The 19,305-nt window shown below is 40.1% G+C and overlaps 6 protein-coding genes across 11 annotated transcripts; 3 read left to right on the forward strand and 3 right to left on the reverse strand.

Moving 5' to 3' along the window:
- The first annotated feature begins 4,674 nt into the window (after positions 1-4,674).
- Positions 4,675-6,361, forward strand: LOC6646374 (4-hydroxyphenylpyruvate dioxygenase). Its single transcript, XM_023178004.2, has 5 exons — positions 4,675-4,780; positions 4,959-4,985; positions 5,064-5,447; positions 5,506-6,159; positions 6,241-6,361. Exons 1-5 carry the CDS (start codon positions 4,778-4,780, stop codon positions 6,313-6,315), a joined length of 1,143 nt encoding a protein of 380 aa, XP_023033772.1. The 5' UTR covers positions 4,675-4,777; the 3' UTR covers positions 6,316-6,361.
- On the reverse strand, positions 6,161-8,226 carry LOC6646375 (transcription factor SPT20 homolog). 2 transcript variants are annotated; one of them, XM_023178002.2, is made up of 4 exons: positions 8,023-8,222; positions 7,391-7,955; positions 6,658-7,336; positions 6,161-6,580 (listed from the first exon to the last, which is right to left on the reverse strand). In XM_023178002.2, the coding sequence occupies exons 1-4, from the start codon at positions 8,114-8,116 to the stop codon at positions 6,365-6,367; spliced, it is 1,554 nt and encodes a 517-aa protein (XP_023033770.1). In that variant the 5' UTR covers positions 8,117-8,222; the 3' UTR covers positions 6,161-6,364. The 2 variants fall into 2 exon arrangements, with proteins under 2 accessions (XP_023033770.1, XP_023033771.1); XM_023178003.2 differs by lacking the exon at positions 6,161-6,580 and having other exon boundaries at positions 7,168-7,343; positions 8,023-8,226.
- An 83-nt stretch (positions 8,227-8,309) lies between these two features.
- On the forward strand, positions 8,310-11,082 carry LOC6646376 (presenilin homolog). Of its 3 annotated transcripts, none has more exons than XM_015177610.3 (8): positions 8,310-8,643; positions 8,708-8,931; positions 8,993-9,202; positions 9,271-9,491; positions 9,549-9,647; positions 9,708-10,013; positions 10,524-10,694; positions 10,762-11,082. In XM_015177610.3, exons 1-8 carry the CDS (start codon positions 8,476-8,478, stop codon positions 11,028-11,030), a joined length of 1,668 nt encoding a protein of 555 aa, XP_015033096.1. In that variant the 5' UTR covers positions 8,310-8,475; the 3' UTR covers positions 11,031-11,082. The 3 variants fall into 3 exon arrangements, with proteins under 3 accessions (XP_015033096.1, XP_002069030.1, XP_023033811.1); XM_002068994.4 differs by having other exon boundaries at positions 9,708-9,971; XM_023178043.2 differs by having other exon boundaries at positions 9,708-9,881.
- On the reverse strand, positions 11,022-12,096 carry LOC6646377 (39S ribosomal protein L15, mitochondrial). The gene is made up of 2 exons (XM_002068995.4): positions 11,894-12,096; positions 11,022-11,838 (listed from the first exon to the last, which is right to left on the reverse strand). Exons 1-2 carry the CDS (start codon positions 11,996-11,998, stop codon positions 11,083-11,085), a joined length of 861 nt encoding a protein of 286 aa, XP_002069031.1. The 5' UTR covers positions 11,999-12,096; the 3' UTR covers positions 11,022-11,082.
- A 103-nt stretch (positions 12,097-12,199) lies between these two features.
- On the forward strand, positions 12,200-19,237 carry LOC6646378 (Golgi apparatus protein 1). Of its 2 annotated transcripts, none has more exons than XM_023178040.2 (5): positions 12,200-14,480; positions 14,555-14,955; positions 15,105-15,473; positions 18,100-18,469; positions 18,536-19,237. In XM_023178040.2, the coding sequence occupies exons 1-5, from the start codon at positions 12,566-12,568 to the stop codon at positions 18,811-18,813; spliced, it is 3,333 nt and encodes a 1,110-aa protein (XP_023033808.1). In that variant the 5' UTR covers positions 12,200-12,565; the 3' UTR covers positions 18,814-19,237. The 2 variants fall into 2 exon arrangements, with proteins under 2 accessions (XP_023033808.1, XP_002069032.1); XM_002068996.4 differs by having other exon boundaries at positions 14,555-14,940.
- Positions 15,479-17,570, reverse strand: LOC6646379 (glutactin). Of its 2 annotated transcripts, XM_023178041.2 has the most exons (6): positions 17,281-17,569; positions 17,034-17,180; positions 16,320-16,962; positions 16,066-16,256; positions 15,895-16,003; positions 15,479-15,783 (listed from the first exon to the last, which is right to left on the reverse strand). In XM_023178041.2, the coding sequence occupies exons 1-6, from the start codon at positions 17,536-17,538 to the stop codon at positions 15,560-15,562; spliced, it is 1,572 nt and encodes a 523-aa protein (XP_023033809.2). In that variant the 5' UTR covers positions 17,539-17,569; the 3' UTR covers positions 15,479-15,559. The 2 variants fall into 2 exon arrangements, with proteins under 2 accessions (XP_023033809.2, XP_002069033.2); XM_002068997.4 differs by having other exon boundaries at positions 15,479-16,003; positions 17,281-17,570.
- Positions 19,238-19,305: the final 68 nt, after the last annotated feature.

Below are 19,305 nucleotides of genomic sequence, written 5' to 3' on the forward strand. Positions count from 1 at the left end.
TGACCAATCAATCAACAAAATCGCAAAAAACAAAAAAAAAACAAGCATAATAATATCACAATATCACGAAAAAACGAGAGAGCAATAGAGAGATAGAGAGAGAGTGAGTGAGAGAGGGGGGAAATGAGACTATTTTTAATACTTTTAACTAGAGAATGCTTTTTAAGACTTCCAATTTTTTTTTTGGAATTTATGTTGTAAGTTTTAAAAGTTTTGTATATTGTTTATTTTTGTTTTTGTTGTTTGGTTTGACCTTTTTTTACATAAAGATTTTAATCGCTTTGCTTGCAAACGCAAATTTGTCACAGCATAAATTTTTCCACAATAATAACAAAAAAAAGCATCAAAAAATCTGATTTTGGCCATGTCAAAATTTAAATACCCTTGCCTCACTCTGTCTCTTTCTAGTTCGAAGGGATTGGTAATTTCCTTTCCGTCTTTGCCCTTTTATAAGAGTATCACTGATCGACACGCATACACATACAGTTTGTGTAACGCTACTTCTTGTATGTGTAAGCCACTGGCAGCGCAGTTGGCAGCATTTCACCAGAGCCAATTTACTTATATTGACTATAACTTGTGTTCTATATATCCGATCATTTTAAAAATCAAGGATATGATGTTTTAAAGTAAAAACTCTCCTATCAGTAATTTTAATTAAGACACTTCAACTCCTTCACTGATTTTTCATATAGCACTAAATGATATAGTGGTTCGATCCGAACAATTTTCATACTTTATTTCACAAAGCTAATAAAAACGCATAAGTTGCATCTTAATAGCTTTTAAATCGACTCATCTTCTCATGCTAATCAAGAATATATGTATATAAACTTGATGAGATTGGAAACATCTCCTTTTCTGCGTTACAAACATCTCACCTATTTTATAATACCCTTTGTAAGGGTATAGGGAAAACTAGCTAAAGGGGCGCCACGTAGATGACCGGGGGGAGGCAGAGAGTTGGAAGATGAGATGGCGACAAATGATTTTTAGTTTTTAGCGACAGTTCAAGTACATTTGGTTTTTGCTTTTGGTTCTTTTTTTTTTTTAATGTTTCTTAAATAAGATAAACAATTTTTAAATTTATTATACAGTATTTTGGTCTTAGGTTTTTTTTTTAATATTGGAAGCGCAATAAAAACGACCGAATGACTGAATGAATGAACTTGCGGCGGCAACTATGGCAACAACAAACCCACAAAAATATCCTTTGTCCTGTCCATATCCTGGCTACCGAACAACCCTTAAGAGTTGCACTCGAGCGAGCGAGCGAGCTAACAGAGAGCCACGAATGAGTTAACAGTGCAGGATAAAGAACATTTCTTTATGTTGGCAGCGCTGTGCCTCTCACAAGAGATCGAGACAACAAACTAAGGAAGGTAATTTAATATCCTTTCACTAAGCAACAGGCCACATTTGTACATACATATGTACATACATATAACAGGAAACTTAAGAGAAAGCAAACTTCTTAATGCTGGCAGTGCTGTATGCCCTCCCTCCTTTTCCCCCTCCCGCTAATCTGAAGACCGTGACCGTGAGACGAAAGGCAAAAGGTGGTAGGTAATTTAATATCCTTTTAACTAAGCAACAGGCTACCCAAAGTTAATGTTTGTTGACCGAACGGTCAATTCAAATCAAGTTTTTGAAAGACACCTGACTTTTGAGCAAAATAGATTTCTGAAAACAAAACGATGATGACAAATACCATTTGCCATTATGGAATGCCATGTCTTGGGGTAGGATCACTTTTTTTGTTTTGGTTTTTATATTCCAGATCATTTGTCTTGTGTCAGGTGTTTGGCAATCGTTTCGTTTCGTTTTCAGTCTTCATGGAATCGATTGATGCCCTAAATATGTTGAGAACACATGGCGTATAAGCAACAAATCATGAACTCAACTAGCTCTCCTAAGCATTAATGATTAGCCTCAGACAAAGTTCTGTCTTCTTCTGGCCATCTCATTTCATTTCATGACAGCCTGAGAGCAGAGCAGAGCAGAGATAGAGAGCGATAAAAGAGGCAGTGGGTTAGGGATGGGGGTGGTGGATAATATGGTCGAGTGGGGCCATTGGCACGAAGCCAATTCAATGCTTGACATTTATTATGATTGACTTATTAGGAAGCAGACAGGGCAAGACTATCATTAGTTGGGAGGGGGGAAAAAAAGCACTTGTCGCCATAAAAGCTATTAACAATATGTTTAACTAGCTCAGAAGGGTTCAATTTGTATTGAGAGATAATAATCCGCACTAACAAATACATATATGTATGTACATATGTACATATACACATATGCAATTGCAACGAAAAGTCTGCCTAAAGACAAATATTTCCTCTTTGCAAATATAAAGAAAGTATCTCAGACATAACGATTAACTTCTGAAGTATTCAACAGAAATCAGAAATGAGAGTCTCTAAGTCAGTTCATTTTTGGCAAGTTAAATCTTTCTTTCATTTTGGAAACAGTAACCTGAAATAATCTTAATAAATTTTTTCATCTTTTGTGATTTTCCCTTCATTGAAAAGGATAAAAAATTACACAGTTTCAAAAAAATCTATAAATATTCTAGGGAAATGAGAAAGCACAATTATATAATATTATACAAATATTGATTGTGATAGAGATATCACGAATCGGACATAAAGAAGAAATTTGTATAATTCAACGAGAGGCGTGTGCCAAGGTAGAACCAGACTTTCTGTTTTGCTCACATTGTTTGCTCAACGTTTCGCCGGGGCTTTCGGTGTTCTCATGCAAAACAACTTGGCCAATGACAATAAGTCGGAACAATAACAACATCAAAACTGAACGATAACACTTAACACTCTATTTATTCATAGTGCTTCTCCGTTCTAACTGGATAAGCTTATCGGCAATTAGCTTAAAAATAAGGTAGCTAAGTCAGCTAAACGACTTTGGTATACCATGCACCTAATGAAATAACTATTTTGAATTCATAAGACCGAATTCGTTACATGCCCTTGCCCCAGTAAATCCCTCCTTGGGTTCAGTAGATAAAAATAATTTTTGAGATAACTTGGTTCATACTTCATACCAATTTCTATTAAATCCGAAATGCCGATAAATATTAATAGCAAATTAAAGTATTTGAAATTTTATGACAATACCTAAAACATTGGGGTGAAAAATCAAATGACGAAATATCAAATTGATTTTTAACAAATCCTAGGGTTCATTCGAAATTTTGGATCAACAGATAAGGCTAGACTTAATCGCCTAATGAGGTTGAGCTCGAAAAGGCTTATTTTAGATATATATTCCATACGTTTTGTTAAATTTAATATACCATTGCATCCCATTTACTTTAATGGGATTCCAAAAATAAGAGGGAAAGAAAATAAAGCAAAAAAAAAAACCAGAGGGCCGGGGCTAACTTCGACCACGTCAAAGTTTGTATACCCTTGCAACGTTTTTGGTAACTCTTTCCTTACCTATAGCCATTAATGTAGAAAAACGTTTTATCTAAAAAGGCTAATATTTGCGAAAGAACGGCCTACAATCTTAGCATAGGAAAAAAGTAAGATATTGATCAAAGTCACTGTTTTCCTCCGATCGTTCCTATGGGAGCTATATGATATAGTTACCCGATCTTTATCAAATTTGGCACAGTCATTAACAGATATATTAAACTAACAAATGTTTAATTTGAAAGCAATCGCTTCAAAAGTAACGAAGTTATTGACAAAAGTCACTGTTTTCGAAAGATCGTTCCTATGGGAGCTATATGATATAGTCACCCGATATTGATCAAATTTGGCATAGTCGTTATTATAAGTTATTCGTTATAAGTTATTAAGAAAAGTCACTGTTCATGACTTTGTCATTTGTATGGGAGCTATGTGATATAGTGATCCGATCCGGCTGAATCCGAGATATACAACGCCTGCAGTATATACAAGCATACATGCAAAATTTCTCTGTAGCTCTTACGGTCTAGGAGTTTGCGTTGATCCAGACGGACGGACGGACATGGCTATATGAACTCGTCTCGTCGTGCTGATCAAGAATATATATACTTCATATGGTCGGAGATGCTTCTTTCTATGCGTTGCACACTTTTGACCAAAATTAATATACCCTTTTTGCAAGGGTATAACAACAACAAAATAGAGTTTTGGGGGCTCGCAACAGAAATCAAGTTCAATGTAATGACTTGACAAACTTGACTTGCCTCATGCATATTTCATTTAAACTAAATATAAAAAACATTTTGCATAATGAGTTTTCACATATTTCTAACGGCAATAACACGGTAAAATTTTTGTGTATTTTATTTTTGGGAACATTTTTGATAATATAGAATTTCTGTTCATAGAAATGTGTGTACATATTGTTTAATGGGAATTTATTTGTTGTTACCGAGTCGGCTAAATTGTGCAATTCATGACGATTGATAAACAAATCAACATCGAAACTGCATAAATTTATTAACGAACTAACAACAGCAGCAACAGTTTCCACCTGTTCTCGAGTAAACAACAAGAAGAACAACAACAACAACCAGATTCTTAAAATATTCCAATTTTGAAATAAACAAAATACTAGTTTGGCTTATATTTAAATGAATACAGGATTTATTCACCTGATCTGGGCCCTATATAAAGCGGCCAATACAAGTTCGAAATCGATTTACTTTGTTGAAGATCGTGTAAGAGCAGATCACAGATCAAAACGGATCGACGTTATATTCAAAATCAAATTTTTAAACGCGTGTGAGGTGAAAATTTGCATAAATTGAGTCTGAGTGATAATGGTAAATTTTCCATGAAATTGATTCGCTGTCTCATTACCATCAATTAAAAGTAGAAATCAAACTATATATAGTATGAATTTAAACTTTCACATATTCATAATCACATTATTTCTATTATTGAATGATATAATATGTTATCTATGACTTAAATATATTTTTCGGATATTGCCAAACACAGACCAGCTATACTGACAGAGGAACCAAAGTGAGTGATTTAACCATGGATGAAAATTGTGTTTTTTGATTTGAATCTTCTATATCACTCCTCTCTCTTTCTCGACAGCCTGAAGCCGGCAAATTCCTAAGCTTTGATCATTTAACATTCTTTGTTGGTAACGCCAAGCAGGCGGCCAGCTATTATACCACTCGTTTGGGTTTCGAACCACTTGGCTATCAGGGTTTGGAGACGGGAGAGCGTCGCTATGCTAAGCATGCTGTGCGTCAAAATAAAATTGTCTTTGTCTTCGTTTCGGCCTATAATCCGGATGAGCAAGAGCATGGATTGCACTTAATGAAACATGGCGATGGGGTCAAAGATGTGGCCTTTGAGGTAGAAGATTTGAATGCCATCTTTAGCCTGGCGGTGGCTCGTGGAGCTGAAGTGGTTCGCGATATATGGGAAGAAAGTGATGAAAATGGAGTTGTGAAATTCGCTACCATTAAGACGGTAAGATTCAAGGGGAATTTCTAAGTATATCCAATGTTCATATGTATGTGTGTTATAGTATGGCGACACCACGCACACTTTTGTGCAGCGTCGTGGCTATGTTGGGGAATTCTTGCCCGGATTCCAGCGAGCTGTACCCGATGTTCTGTTGCAAAATTTGCCATCGACTAAATTGAATTTTATTGATCATGTTGTGGGTAATCAGCCCGATTTGGAAATGGAGAGTGTTGCCTCTTGGTATGAGCGTATTCTGCAGTTCCATCGTTTCTGGTCTGTCGATGATTCACAAATTCATACGGAATATTCGGCATTGCGTTCCATTGTTATGGCCAACTATGAGGAGACTGTTAAGATGCCTATCAATGAGCCGGCCAATGGCAAGAAAAAATCCCAAATTCAAGAATATGTGGAATACTATGGCGGAGCCGGTGTACAGCATATTGCCTTGAATACGGACGATATAATACAGGCTGTGAGCAATTTGAAGGCACGTGGCACGGAATTTCTAACAATTCCCTCATCATACTATGAGATTCTTCAGGAGCAGTTGGCGCATAGTCGCACAAAGATCAAGGAAGACATGAAAATCCTTCAGAAGTTAAACATTTTGATTGACTTCGATGAGAATGGCTATCTATTGCAGATTTTTACCAAGAACTGTCAGGATAGACCCACACTTTTCCTGGAAGTCATTCAACGTTACAATCATAATGTAAGTTTAGCTAAATTGCAATATTTATATACCTATTATTTATTCCTAAAACTTAAAACATTAACAAATTATTTTTTTCAGGGCTTTGGTGCCGGCAACTTCAAGTCCTTATTTACGGCCATTGAAATTGAACAGGCCAAACGTGGAAATTTGTAAATTATTATTTCGACGATATGCAAAATAAATTGATATAGCAGCAGCATTTTTATTTTTTTGATTTTTGCTGTTTATGTGGTTGGTCCTTTGATTTGAATCGTGTGTCTATCAAAACTTCATTACGAGGATCGTCTGGGGCCAAGGATACCATTAGGGGATTCCAAAAGCCAGGCGGAGTCAAAGGTGCATTATTCTGATGACGACATCTGCTTAGATATCCTCGTATTTTCTCTTCATTCAAATTGGCACCCATAAAATTGATAAGCTACAAACAAAAGAATATCAAGTACGTAAATGTGAACTTAATTTTACAAGAAGTAGTTTAAAAAGATGTTTACTAACCTTTTCACATTCCTCGCATTCGATGTTATATTTTTCTTTTAGGGTCAATTCCTTTTCCTGCTTGATCACCTGTGGACGAGGAAACGGTTCCTCTACCATTTCAGCAGATTCATTGGCTTTTTCCTCCTCTTTTACATCATCCGCGATGTATCTCTCAATCTCTTCAGGCAGTTTGGTCGACTCATTTCCCGCATCTGGGCCAGTCTGTGATTGCGGTTCCTCCTTGACACATGTTTGTGTTGAAGGACGAGCAAGTATATTTGTAGCAGTTGATGTTTTATGTTTTTGTTGCTGAATCATACGCTGCTCATACAATTCTAAGGCCTTTGTTTGATCTTCTTTCATAACCTCGGCCATAAGGTCCATTGTCCCCAAATTACTAATGTCATCAGAGCTGTCGTCTAAGAAGACGATGTCCTGGCTAGAGGGAGTCAATAGGATCAAACTGTCTGAGGTAGTGTTGCTTGTTTTTATCGTTGGCAATGTTGCAGGTGGCGGTAACATGGATTGCTCAGACAGTTGCAGCAGTTCATCCTCATCAACCTTCTCCAGATCAAAATATGGTTGTTGACCCGTCGTCTTAATGATACTGTTTTCGTTGCTCCTGCTGTTGTTGTTGTTGTTGTTGCTGCTGTTGCTGCTGTCGTTGTTGAAGGCGAAGTCGATGTCTTTGACGTTTCTGTAAACTTCAGGAATTATTTAAAGATTGATCGCAAAATTTGTATCAACTTACTTTTGAAGCAGAGAACGTGTTTGTGATTGCTTGGCCTGTTTCAGAGACGTAAATAGATTAGGACTTTCCACTATTACCTCCTGCTGACTTTGCTTATCGGGCTGGAATTGTAATCGTGTTTGCTTAAGCTTGGAACTGCGCCGCGTCAAGGATAACTTGTTCAGGGATTGACTATTTGGTGTCTTCCCCATCCAATTAATCGCGGGTTGCACATTCTCAACATTTTTCACATCCAACTTGCGGCAAAGTTTGCGGGGTGTACGTTTGGTAGCACTTTCAGTCTCTGCAATGGTTTCATCCTCGTCTTCAATCAACTCATCATCAGATGGAGATATTTCGAAACTATTTATGGCTATATTCATGTTCAATGAGTTTTGACTTTGTGGCAATGGAGAATCAGTCTTCTTAATTGGTGAAAATTTCATTTTCTTGTCGACATGAATGTTGGGATTAATCCTTGAGTCTATTTCTTTCTGTCTGAGCTCCAAGGCTTTGTGAAGTTTCTCATTGCGCGTTTGCAAATCGCTTATGGTCTTGGCATCATTGGAAGATGTTTTCTGCAGCACTTTGGAAAAAGAATACAAAAAATATTTAAGTATTAAAACGAAATTGAAGAGGAATCGGAAACTCACTCAAGACATGAGCCTTAATGGACTCCAAAGCGTTCAAGAGGCATTTGACTGTACTACCGGCATCCCCCTGGTCAAAGCAGAGACCGCAAGTCATTTTCTTCTTTTTATTCCTATCAACAATATTATATTAAAACTAAGAACAAAATAATGTATTAAGTCCGTCGCGAGAAATTGGGGCCAGACCGCAGTGTTGATAACTGCTGAGATAACGAAAGTAACGAGCCGTTTGCTCTAAAAATTTGAAATCACTGTAATGCACAGAGATGGTCACACTAGGCCTGCTTACTCAGCTGATGAAGTGTTGGAAAAGTTCCATTGTGAAGCTTGATTGAATTGTCTGAAAAGAAAACTAGTTTTAAGAAAATTGACGGAATTAAAAGTGATTGTCCAGCCTTAACTACGGCCTCACATCGGAATTCTAGCGAACAGGAGGTGAACGAACGCACACCGCTCATGGATGGCCATGTAAATCTTCCCACCTCATCGTCATCGGTTTCCGTTGGGTCTCCATCGGACGTGGGTGTGGGTAGTAGCGGCGAGCATTTGGAGCGCCCTCCGAAACGGCAAAACTATGGTTCGTCCTCTAGCAATCATCAGGAACATTCAGATCAGCCAGATGCAGTAGGTTAACAATTCATTTCGAAGTATAGGCATACAAAGTATTAATTGAATTTCTATTTCAAAGGCAATTCTGGCAGTGCCCAATGTTGTTATTAGGAACAGATTAAGCGGCGGAGGAGGAGGTGACGGGTCCGGAAATCCCAATCAGAATGAGCTAGAGGAAGAACAAGGCTTGAAATACGGCGCACAACATGTCATTAAACTTTTCGTGCCGGTTTCTTTGTGTATGCTCGTGGTGGTGGCCACCATCAACTCAATTAGTTTTTATTCTAGCACACAGGTCTATCTGTAAGTGAAAGTTATACACGAAAAAAATATCGGTTTAACTAACATTGGATTTCTTTTGTAGCCTCTATACGCCATTCCATGAGTTGTCCCCCGAACCAAGCGTGAAACTCTGGAATGCCCTGGCCAATTCGTTAATCCTGATGAGCGTCGTCGTAGTAATGACAATTTTATTGATTGTCCTGTATAAGAAGCGCTGCTATAGGGTTATACATGGATGGCTTATACTCTCTTCTTTCATGCTTTTGTTTATTTTTACCTATTTGTATTTAGAGTAAGTTCTGCCAGGTTGTAAAATCCAAATCCCAAATTCCCTAATCTTTTTTCATGATAATTTTTTAGGGAACTGCTACGAGCATATAACATTCCCATGGACTATCCCACTGCATTATTAATAATGTGGAACTTTGGTGTGGCCGGCATGATGGCTATCCATTGGCAGGGTCCGCTGCGTCTCCAGCAGGGCTATCTTATATTTGTAGCTGCCCTGATGGCATTGGTGTTTATCAAATATTTACCAGAATGGACAGCTTGGGCAGTTTTGGCAGCTATTTCCATATGGGGTATGTGCTCAGCGTCATAAATGTCTTAATATATACCCCAATAACATTTCATTACAGATCTCGTGGCGGTGCTCTCACCCAGAGGACCACTACGAATATTAGTGGAAACTGCCCAAGAACGTAATGAGCAAATCTTTCCCGCTTTAATATACTCGTGTAAGCATATCCGTGCACACAATTTGAAATAGATTAGTTAAAAGTTTCTTTTATTGATAGCCACTGTCATCTATACTTACATGGGTACCCATTACACACCACAGCAGCAGCAGCCGACTACATCATCGCCGTCATCTAGCAACTCCACAACCACAACAAGAGCCACACAAAATTCATTGGCCTCCCCAGAGACTGGAGCTGCAGCTCGTGGCGGTAGCAGCAGCTCAACTTCAGGTAATCCTCCTCACCAGCAGCTACCACAACAGCAGCATCCACAGCAACAGGCATTACTAACCGATGATAATCAAGCATTGGCAACTGAAGGTATGCCACTTGTGACTTTTAAAACCAATTTGCGTGGAAACGGTACATATGCATTAATTATACCATTTATTTATTATTATTTGATATTTTTCACATTCTTTGTTTCTTTTGTGTAAATTGCTTTGTTGTACCCTTGTAGCCCTATGTCTCCGTATGTCTGCTGGGGTCTCAAATCCCATAAAGTACATATCCTGAACAAAAGCTAATTTGGATACTGAAGACTCTTGACTTGTATCGTTTTTCCAAATGTGTGGGCAATTGTTTGTTTAATCTTAGATAGAAAACTTAGAAATCATAAACTTTCATGTTGTGTCTACATATATATCTAAAGTAAAAAGACCTCTTCCCGTACTTACAGGGTATTGCGAGAAGTTCGGAGCACCGAATTTCGGTTTCATGTTTCTTGCTTTTGTCAAGTATCATTTTCCATGCTTTCCTATGTTTTCCGGGCTCCTTGCATAAGGTGTAAGACGCTGCTAGCAAAACATCTAACATCTATTTGCAACATAATATCTCTTATTAATTAAAATTATAATTTTGTTTTGTGTGCAGCTGAGGCAGCAGGATTTACACAGGAATGGTCTGCGAATCTTAGCGAGCGTGTGGCCCGTCGCCAGATTGAGGTACAGAGCACACAAACTGGAAGTGGTCAGCGTTCACATGAATATCGGACAGTGACAGCGCCCGATAATAGATTGTCAGCAGGCGAGGGACAGGAAGAGCGTAAGTCCATACAATTTCCATATTTATGATAGTTTCAATTAATTTTTGGTCTTCTGTTCCCATTTAGGCGGCATCAAACTGGGCCTTGGAGACTTCATTTTCTACTCGGTCTTGGTGGGGAAAGCTTCCAGCTATGGTGATTGGACTACAACCATAGCTTGCTTTGTGGCTATATTGATTGGTCTATGCTTGACATTGCTACTCTTGGCCATTTGGCGTAAGGCTTTACCAGCCTTACCTATTTCTATAACATTCGGCTTGATTTTTTGCTTTGCCACTAGTGTGGTGGTCAAACCCTTTATGGAGAATCTATCGGCCAAGCAGGTATTCATTTAAGGAATAAGGCAAACAATGTATTTAATCATAATTAAATTAACATAATTAACAATCAGTTTTTGCACTTAATAATGGTTTTGTCTACCAGATTGATAAGCCAGCCAGGTTCCAGACCCAAAAATACTTGTCTCGGATCTTTGGCTTCGGTCAACATCTGATAATTGGGATCGTCTTCAATTTTTGGTAATTCGTAGCCATACTTTTGGGCTAAGACCAAGCGTTCTTTGCTGATCTCTTCCGGATTGGCCAAGTAGCCACGATTTTTAGCATCAGCGTAATAAGCGACAGCATCTTGGGGCGGCAGCATTCGCTGAGGTATAGGTACACCCTTTTCGAACCACTTTTGGGGATTAGCCAGAATATGAAGACTGCGTGGATCGTAGTAAGCTGTACGTATAACTCCACCATTACGCTCTATCGCCGCAACAACAGACTCGTTGGCATGCTGCACCTCTATATTTATCTTGGCCTTAAAATTGTCCAATCCTTCGTCGGTCAACTGGAAGCCATATTCCATTTCAGCTGGCTTGAGCCTAAGGAGGCCCGAATTACACAATGTGCTTAGATCAATAGGCTGGCCTATATCTATTCGATTTGTGTCAATAAGGACTTGCAATTGCAGAAGAGAAATTTTCGGATATTGCCGTCTCATATGATGGCCCTTGTAATACGGTTCATATGGAAAACGTAGGTAAAATGGCTGATTGCCTGTCTCATAACCCAATCGCATAAAGTTCTGTCGCTGTCCTGAACCCTTGTTGCCAGCGCCGTGCTTATCACCACCGTGCTGGGCGCGTCCACGTTTATCCTAGAAAAGATTGAGATGTTATTTAACCGGTCATGGAAAGTCCGAAACTGCTTACATTCTGTTTGGAATTGGGGTTGGGCCGCAGATTACCGATTTGCACGCGTGGCAAGGTGCGCAATAGCTTCAGTGCCTTGTCTGAGGTCTCACGCAGGTGAGCCATGCTTAATTTGATTAGGTTTTTATTTAACAAACTTGAGAAAATTAAGTAAAAGCAATATTAAGACGAGTGTTGACTAACAGCTGGTGCTGCAAAAATATCGCAGCAGTATCGATATCGATAATACATTGGATCAAAATAGTGGGAGCCGAAAAATATCGAAACAAGAAAAAATACCAGAAAGACACAAATTTCCCTGAAAAGGCACAAAAAGTTGTTGGCAAAATAAAACAAGAGAGGAGAAAAACGAAATAAATGCTGTGAAAAGCGACCAAAACTTTGTGAATTCCAAAAGGAATACTTACTGTTGGTATTGTAGCAATTGACCAATAAGAGGAAAAAATCTACGATAAGATGTTAACTATCCAAAGGAAATCGCTAAAACATTAACTTCAACCGGCCTTCTCTGAACTGCATTCTCATTACTCAATATTGTTGTTGTTGTTGCTGGAGGAGAGGATTCTTCCATGCTTTGTTGCTGCTGCGAATTGTATTCGTATTCGTATTCTGATTTCGTTTTAGCTTACGCAAGCAAAATCCAAGTCGAGCCGAATTAGAGCGGTGTTCGAAATGAAGCTACGCTGGCTATTTCTTCTATTTGGAGCGCTGATCGGAGGAATTGCTGGCGCCTCCATTGATGCAAGTCTGGCCCAGCTACAGCATAGTCTTGTCGATCACAAGGCTTGCCAGGACTTGAAGAAATCATGCTCGCATTTCAATACATTAGACAATCTATCTATGCTGGAATGTGTCCAAACTTTTAGCTCCAGTCAATTGGAAGCCTTACCAGAATCATGTCAGCATGCTATCTGGCTGGAGCAGCGACAGTTGCAAATGCCCATTTGGATTGAACACACATTCCTGCCAATGTATTGTCCAGAGGAGCAGCACAAGCTCCAGAGCTGCCTGAACTCAGTGGATTTGTGGAATTGTCTCGAAGATGAGCGTAGCAGGTTGCCACAATCGAATACCTGTCAACAACACTTAAGGCGGGCTCACCAGGTATTGGGCGAGGACTCTGCCAGTTTGGCAGATTTCTATTTAGCTTGCGGGTCACTGGTGGAGCAACAACAATGCGGTCGTCTAAATGTGGAACACCTGCCCTCCATTCTTTCACAGCTAAGCACTGTGGAGTGTCTGGTCGAGAATCGACATAATAACTTTGATGCCAATTGTAAAATCTCCATCAATATGATACAGCAGCAACATGGCATGTGGCAACTGTTCCAATCCTGCTCAGCAGACCTATCCGCTCTGTGCCCGCAGGAGAAAAACGGCTCGCCTGGAGCTTTCAAATGTTTGGTTAGGCACAAAAACAATCCGGCCATGACTCAGAGTTGTCTGAACAAGCTCTCATTGCAAGATGTGCAATTGGGCAAGGATTATCGAGTCTCGCATGGCCTGGCCAAGGCCTGCAAGGAGGATATAAAACTGAATCATTGCCGCCGCGGCGTAAGTGAAGACAAACAAGTTAGACTGGCCCAGATATTGCTGTGTTTAGAATCCGTTTCCAAGAATGGCACGAAATTAGGTCCAGAGTGTCTAATCGAATTGAGTGACCATCGCCGTATGCTAATGTCCGACTATCAATTGTCGCCAGAGCTGCTTAATGACTGTGCCGATGATATACCAAAATTTTGTCCCGAAGAGCATAAAGCTCAAATGGTCAATGGTCTGGCGTCGGCAACTAGAGGCGAGATAATCCATTGCCTGATGGCTCATGTAAGAGCCCGAAAGCCCCAGCGACGGGTGACTGCGCAATGCCAGAGGGGACTGGAACAGCTTATTAAGGTCAGCGACGCTGGCGAAGATTGGCGTGTTGATCCTGTGCTGAGGCAAGCCTGTAAGCCTGTTGTAGACGCCTCATGCAAGGATGTGGAGGGCGGCGATGCACGGGTAATGAGTTGTCTCATGGAGCGCATTGGATCACCCTCAATGCTGCCCGCATGCGAACAGGCTTTGCTTATCATTGAATATTTTGTGGCGAGAGACTTTAAGCTGGATCCTCAGCTCTACAAACATTGCCGGGACGATGCCATCAAATATTGCAAAGCCAAGCGACAGTGGTACGATGATCCCACCCAGTCGCAGCAAATGGACCCAGAACGCGGACCAATGATATTGCCCTGTCTGCATCGAATGGCCTACAGCGAAGATGAGCATCAGACATTGCGCAAGGATTGTTTTAAGGAAGTCAAACGAGTGATGCGACAGCGAGCCATTTCCGTGGATCTTATGCCTGAGGTGGAGGACTACTGTTTGACAGACCTTTCGCAGTTTTGCTCGGATCGCACCGAGAAGGGTGCGGAAATGGAGTGCCTGCAAAATAATATGGAAAAGCTGCAGCAGGAATGTAAAACTGTGGTTATCAAATACACCGAAGAGGAAGCCGCCCATGTGGAACTGAATCCGGTCATTATGAGCGTATGCAGCGATGCTATGCAGCAGCATTGTTCCGACGTATTGAAAAGTGGCAAGGATAATGGTAAGCCAAACCAATACCTCTCCCACGCTCTCTCTCACTCACTCTCTCTCTCTCTCTCTCTCTAATTCGTTTAGGCGATATGATGGACTGCCTAATAGCCCATAAAAATGATGCCGATTTACGAAAGGATTTGCGCTGTCGTGCGGCCATTGAACACTTTCAGATCATATCATTGAAAAGTTATCATTTTACCACAAAATTCAAGGAGGCATGTCGTCCCTATGTTACACGACATTGCACCGCGAGTGTCACAAAGAATGAGGTGGTCTCTTGTCTCAGTGAAGTGATGCGCAACGATACCATTAAGGCACAACGCCATCAGATTCCCAAGGAGTGCAGGCAACAGGTTAAATCGCAACTATATCAGCAGCGAGAAACGATACAACTGGACCCCAAACTGAGTAATGCCTGTAAAAAGGAATTGCAGCTGTACTGTAATGGCCAAAATGGACCTGGTCAGGTGAATACTAAAAATGCAAGTCATCCAAACATCTAGATAAATGCAAAAACATAAAAATACCTTCGATCCACATCCAAACTTACATTTTGTTCCTTTGTTTTCTTCTTCTATTCACCCCAATAATTTAATTTTGTTTGTTTTTAATTTCCAACTCGTTATTGTAGGCGCTTGAATGTCTTGTGCAACGTACACCCAATTTGGGTAAGGACTGTCATCATGCCATATTTTTGATCAAGGAATCCGAATTGGGTGACAGCGGTACAGATTATACTCTACTTAATACTTGCAAGGATATGATCTACAAATTTTGCCCCAATGACGATTCAGCTAAACTCTTAGATTGCCTCAAAACCTACAAAGATGATCCTAAATTTGATCCGCGTTGTCATTTGGTTGTCGTCAATCGGATGATCGAGCAGAATACCGATTATCGTTTCAATCCCTCGCTCCAAAGTGCCTGTGGGAAGAACATTGATCAATATTGTTCGAATATTGTGGCCACAGCTTTACCCAATGAAGAACTCAATGGCAAGGTGAGTAGTGATTGAGCAATTAATTATTTTACTGTGGATACGCATGTGGTGTTAAGTATAGATTTGATTTATAATAAGCTTAAGCTTTAGAACTCCACATCGTCTCTTTGGAGCCGTCCATTGTTCGGATCATCAATTGTGGCAGTGAGCGTCTGCAGCAAATCGTTGGCGCTTTCCACTTGCAAGTCAATGCGGTTGTATGGTCCTTCGGCACTACTCAAAGAGCTCAAATGCTTGGTCTCTCCATTGATGACAAACGATGTCCATATTTCAATCATTTGACGGGCTATCTGAACATCTGTACTGCCCTCTTCCAAATGATGGGTGGCAAAGATGTAGATATTGTCATTAGAATGATGAACACCGCCATTAAAAGGATAATACGAGTTGTCAAGTTCGTAGCCGAAACGCGTATGATTACCTTCATATTCAAAACTATAGACATAAATGGGCGTGTCATCGGTTTGTCGAGCATAAAGTTTGGTGGCCAAGCTGATGACTGGAGACTTCATATATGTTATGGTTGTCAGCTGCAAATAAGAGAACCATTATTTAACTTTCCAGTTTGATTGTGTAATTGAGAAGGACTTGCATCGAAATAACTTGGCAGTGCCGTCTTATGCTCGTAGCTGTGTAATAATTCTGGCGTATAGAGTAATCGGTAGAGTAAATTATCTGTTAGACCAGTTGTATCATTCATCATATTAATTAATCCTTGCGAGAACTGGCGTACACTCATTGAACTTATATTTGCCATCTGGGCACATAATACATCATAATAGGCTATGAAGAACAAGGATTAAGTAATTGGTCTAATCACAATAACAACAGCAACATCCAACATACTTGCTAATACAAACGATCCATCGTGCTCGGTGAAACCTGTCAGCAGGGGAACCTTTCGCTTATAGGTCTTGATCAACTCATTGGCTTCCTTTGGCAATAAGCCCATCAAATCTCCAGTGATTGGTGAAAAGCGTTCCAATTGCGTTACCTGTAGAATATCGACAACTCTTGCCGCTTGCAAGCACTCGGAGTCACAGGTATCAGAGCAGCCCAGGGCCACGCAAATTCTTTGGGCCTGTGCCAATGGATTAGGGTTAGTGGCCCAAGCAGCGAATATCGACCCCGATTGAACAATGGCACGATGAAAGAGATTCTCATCGGAGCGATAAGGACTCAAGAGCAGAGCACTAGATACACAAGCCCCAGCACTTTGACCAACAATGGTCACCTGATCGGCATTGCCGCCGAACAAATGTATATGTTGCTGTACCCAATCCAGGGCCAAAAGAATGTCAGCAATCGGAGCATTGCCTGGCAGCTCTTTCGATCGGGTTGTTAGCCAACCTAAAGCGCCAACTCTATAATGTGGCACTACCAGGACAATATCTTGCTCGAGCAAATAGTGTGGAGGATGATCCTCCGCGGAGCCGTTGTAAAAGCCACCGCCATAGATATAAAACATCACCGGCTGACGAGCTGTGAGCTGAGATAAAATTTGTGTGTCTGTTGTGTCAATTGTTAATAATTACATCTTACAATCTCTCTATCACTTACATTCTTTGTGTAGACGCAGAGATTAAGGCAATCTTCCAGCTGAGCATCAGATAACTGGCCATCAATATGCGTTATCACTGGACATCGCTGTCCAAAGGTCGAACCGTCAAGTATTTTGGGGAACCAGGCCTTCCGAGCAACCGGTGGCTAGCAAATCGAGTAATTATGAACATTTGGAGAGGCTTATCAACAGATGTTCGGACATATGGTTTTAAAGTTATTCGTCAACGTGACTATTGATATTTACTTGAAAGCGTAATGAGCCAATTGGTGGCTCTGCATAGGGAATACCACGAAATTGCATGAACCTCTGACCTGTCCATGTTGTCTCATCATAGTTGCCTAGCACTTCACCCTGATTGTTGGCCAAAGCAAGGAGAACTGTGTCTCTTGGAGTTGCAGCATCTGCCTGAGATGTACTGAGCGTGATCACTAGCAAACTGACCAGGACCGCACTCAACACACCGCAAGCAGTCAACATTATGTATACACAGCGTCTACGCATCACAGCAAAGTCCAATGATTGACTGAATCGTAGACATGTGCCCAACAACCTAAGTAGTAGAAAAAGCGCAATGGCTCTTACCGAACAGAGATGACTACGTGATACCAAGGAAAGGCACGAAAAGTTTGAAACGAACGACAATTACTAAATTAATATACGCAATTTTCATTAAATTCATGAAACTACTATGTCATACTATAGTATTTGACAAGGAACTTTAGGACTCTGGGTCAAAGTGTTATACCTTTAAGATTGTAATTGGCTTAGTCGGTTGTGTCTCACGCGTTCAACTCTTATCGGAATTTGGATTCATAATCACTATGCCTTTCTTATCTCTTGTTTGTTTTTGCCGGCCTTTTAATGATAGTGCAAAATGCTTAGGTAAATCTTGGCCTATCCAAGAGACAGAACATTACTACTTGACAATCGAAAGGCAATCAAGTGATGCGTTCTATAGACAACGGGATGAATTCATCTAACCTTGGCAATCAATACAATAATAATTTATTTTCTTTTGTGTTTATTTTTCTTTATTAATAAATTGACCTTTCTTTCTTTCAGGTGATTCACTGCCTTAAGGATAAATTTCGTCAATCAGCTCTTGATGAAACTTGTGCCCAGGAGATGGTTAAAATTCTACAAGAACAGGCACTCAATTATAAATTGAATCCATTACTTCAACTGTTTTGTAAATCGGAAATTCAGGAGCTGTGCAAAGCAAATATGGACGCCGATGAGCATGGTCAGGTGGCGGAATGTTTGAAGTCGGCGTTTCTGCAAAAACAAATCATCAATCGTCAATGTCAAGTGGAAGTGGCCACACTTATAGCCGAAGCTAAGGCAGATATTCATGTAGATCCCATATTGGAGTCAGCTTGCACAGTGGATTTGTTGCGATATTGCTCGAGTGTGGCCAGCGGCAATGGACGCAGTGAGTAACAAACGGTTTTCTTGTTTTTTTAATTTCATCATATTTAATACATTAATTTATTTTTAGAGCTAAACTGCTTGCGCACTCTGCTAAAGAATACTCCTAATTCTCTGGACTTAGATTGTCGGGACAAGCTGCAGCGTCGCATTGAAATGTTTCGCAATGCTGATGATACACTAGCTGAACCGCCAAAGGATGTGCAGCAGCTGGTACAACAGGTAGCCAACTCGCCGGCTCGTAAATTTTTCCTTGTGATATTGATGACTGCCACAGGCTTGATTTTCCTCATGGGCATATTCCTGGGTCGTGCCTCTAATCGTGCAATGGGCTTAAAAAATAAATAGAATAGACTGTAGGGTATATCTTCCCTTAAATGATATGTGTCCCTCTCTTTCTATGTGTGTGTGTTTATGTGTGCGTGTGTCTATAATCTATATATATATATATGCGTGTGAGTGCGTGCGTGTCTGTATCTGTGTGTGTGCGTGGATATGTATGAGTGGATTTTAATTCCAACTTGTTCAACCCAACAATCTCCCTTCCAATTACCGCTCCTACTTCCATGCACGCCGCTGCTTGAATATGTTTTTATTAAAAGCAATTTGTGGCCTAATCTTTTATAAGTAATCAATAGGAGACAAAAACTATTAGGGAAGATTTTTTTATGTTGTAACTTTATCCTTCTCAAATGTGTGTATATTAAATTGTATTTTTATAAATTACAAAATAAAAAAATAAATAATTTTGATAGCAACTCCCTTACAGAAACTTGAGCACAAATTGTTATCAGAAGTTTTTCAAATTTGTTAACTTCGGCCGAGATGAAAAATAGGATG

The sequence above is a fragment of the Drosophila willistoni genome (genome assembly GCF_018902025.1).
Source record: "Drosophila willistoni isolate 14030-0811.24 chromosome XR unlocalized genomic scaffold, UCI_dwil_1.1 Seg143, whole genome shotgun sequence".
Lineage (NCBI taxonomy): Eukaryota > Metazoa > Arthropoda > Insecta > Diptera > Drosophilidae > Drosophila > Drosophila willistoni.

What these genes read in the sequence shown, in the direction of transcription:
- LOC6646374 (XM_023178004.2), top strand. An exon ending in AATTCGCTACCATTAAGACG is followed by an intron (nt 5,448 to 5,505) that starts GTAAGATTCAAG and finishes TGTGTGTTATAG; the next exon opens with TATGGCGACACCACGCACAC. An exon ending in TTCAACGTTACAATCATAAT is followed by an intron (nt 6,160 to 6,240) that starts GTAAGTTTAGCT and finishes TATTTTTTTCAG; the next exon opens with GGCTTTGGTGCCGGCAACTT.
- LOC6646375 (XM_023178002.2), bottom strand. Translation starts at nt 8,116, where the DNA reads ATGACTTGCGGTCTCTGCTTTGACCAGGGGGATGCCGGTAGTACAGTC. An exon ending in CATTAAGGCTCATGTCTTGA is followed by an intron (nt 7,956 to 8,022) that starts GTGAGTTTCCGA and finishes CTTTTTCCAAAG; the next exon opens with TGCTGCAGAAAACATCTTCC. An exon ending in ACACGTTCTCTGCTTCAAAA is followed by an intron (nt 7,337 to 7,390) that starts GTAAGTTGATAC and finishes TGAAGTTTACAG; the next exon opens with AAACGTCAAAGACATCGACT.
- LOC6646376 (XM_015177610.3), top strand. Translation starts at nt 8,476, where the DNA reads ATGGATGGCCATGTAAATCTTCCCACCTCATCGTCATCGGTTTCCGTT. An exon ending in TCTAGCACACAGGTCTATCT is followed by an intron (nt 8,932 to 8,992) that starts GTAAGTGAAAGT and finishes TTTCTTTTGTAG; the next exon opens with CCTCTATACGCCATTCCATG. An exon ending in GGCAGCTATTTCCATATGGG is followed by an intron (nt 9,492 to 9,548) that starts GTATGTGCTCAG and finishes ATTTCATTACAG; the next exon opens with ATCTCGTGGCGGTGCTCTCA.
- LOC6646377 (XM_002068995.4), bottom strand. Translation starts at nt 11,998, where the DNA reads ATGGCTCACCTGCGTGAGACCTCAGACAAGGCACTGAAGCTATTGCGC. An exon ending in ACCCCAATTCCAAACAGAAT is followed by an intron (nt 11,839 to 11,893) that starts GTAAGCAGTTTC and finishes AATCTTTTCTAG; the next exon opens with GATAAACGTGGACGCGCCCA.
- LOC6646378 (XM_023178040.2), top strand. Translation starts at nt 12,566, where the DNA reads ATGAAGCTACGCTGGCTATTTCTTCTATTTGGAGCGCTGATCGGAGGA. An exon ending in GAAAAGTGGCAAGGATAATG is followed by an intron (nt 14,481 to 14,554) that starts GTAAGCCAAACC and finishes TAATTCGTTTAG; the next exon opens with GCGATATGATGGACTGCCTA. An exon ending in GGCCAGCGGCAATGGACGCA is followed by an intron (nt 18,470 to 18,535) that starts GTGAGTAACAAA and finishes ATTTATTTTTAG; the next exon opens with AGCTAAACTGCTTGCGCACT.
- LOC6646379 (XM_002068997.4), bottom strand. Translation starts at nt 17,538, where the DNA reads ATGCGTAGACGCTGTGTATACATAATGTTGACTGCTTGCGGTGTGTTG. An exon ending in TTGGCTCATTACGCTTTCAA is followed by an intron (nt 17,181 to 17,280) that starts GTAAATATCAAT and finishes TCGATTTGCTAG; the next exon opens with CCACCGGTTGCTCGGAAGGC. An exon ending in CACTGCCAAGTTATTTCGAT is followed by an intron (nt 16,004 to 16,065) that starts GCAAGTCCTTCT and finishes TCTTATTTGCAG; the next exon opens with CTGACAACCATAACATATAT.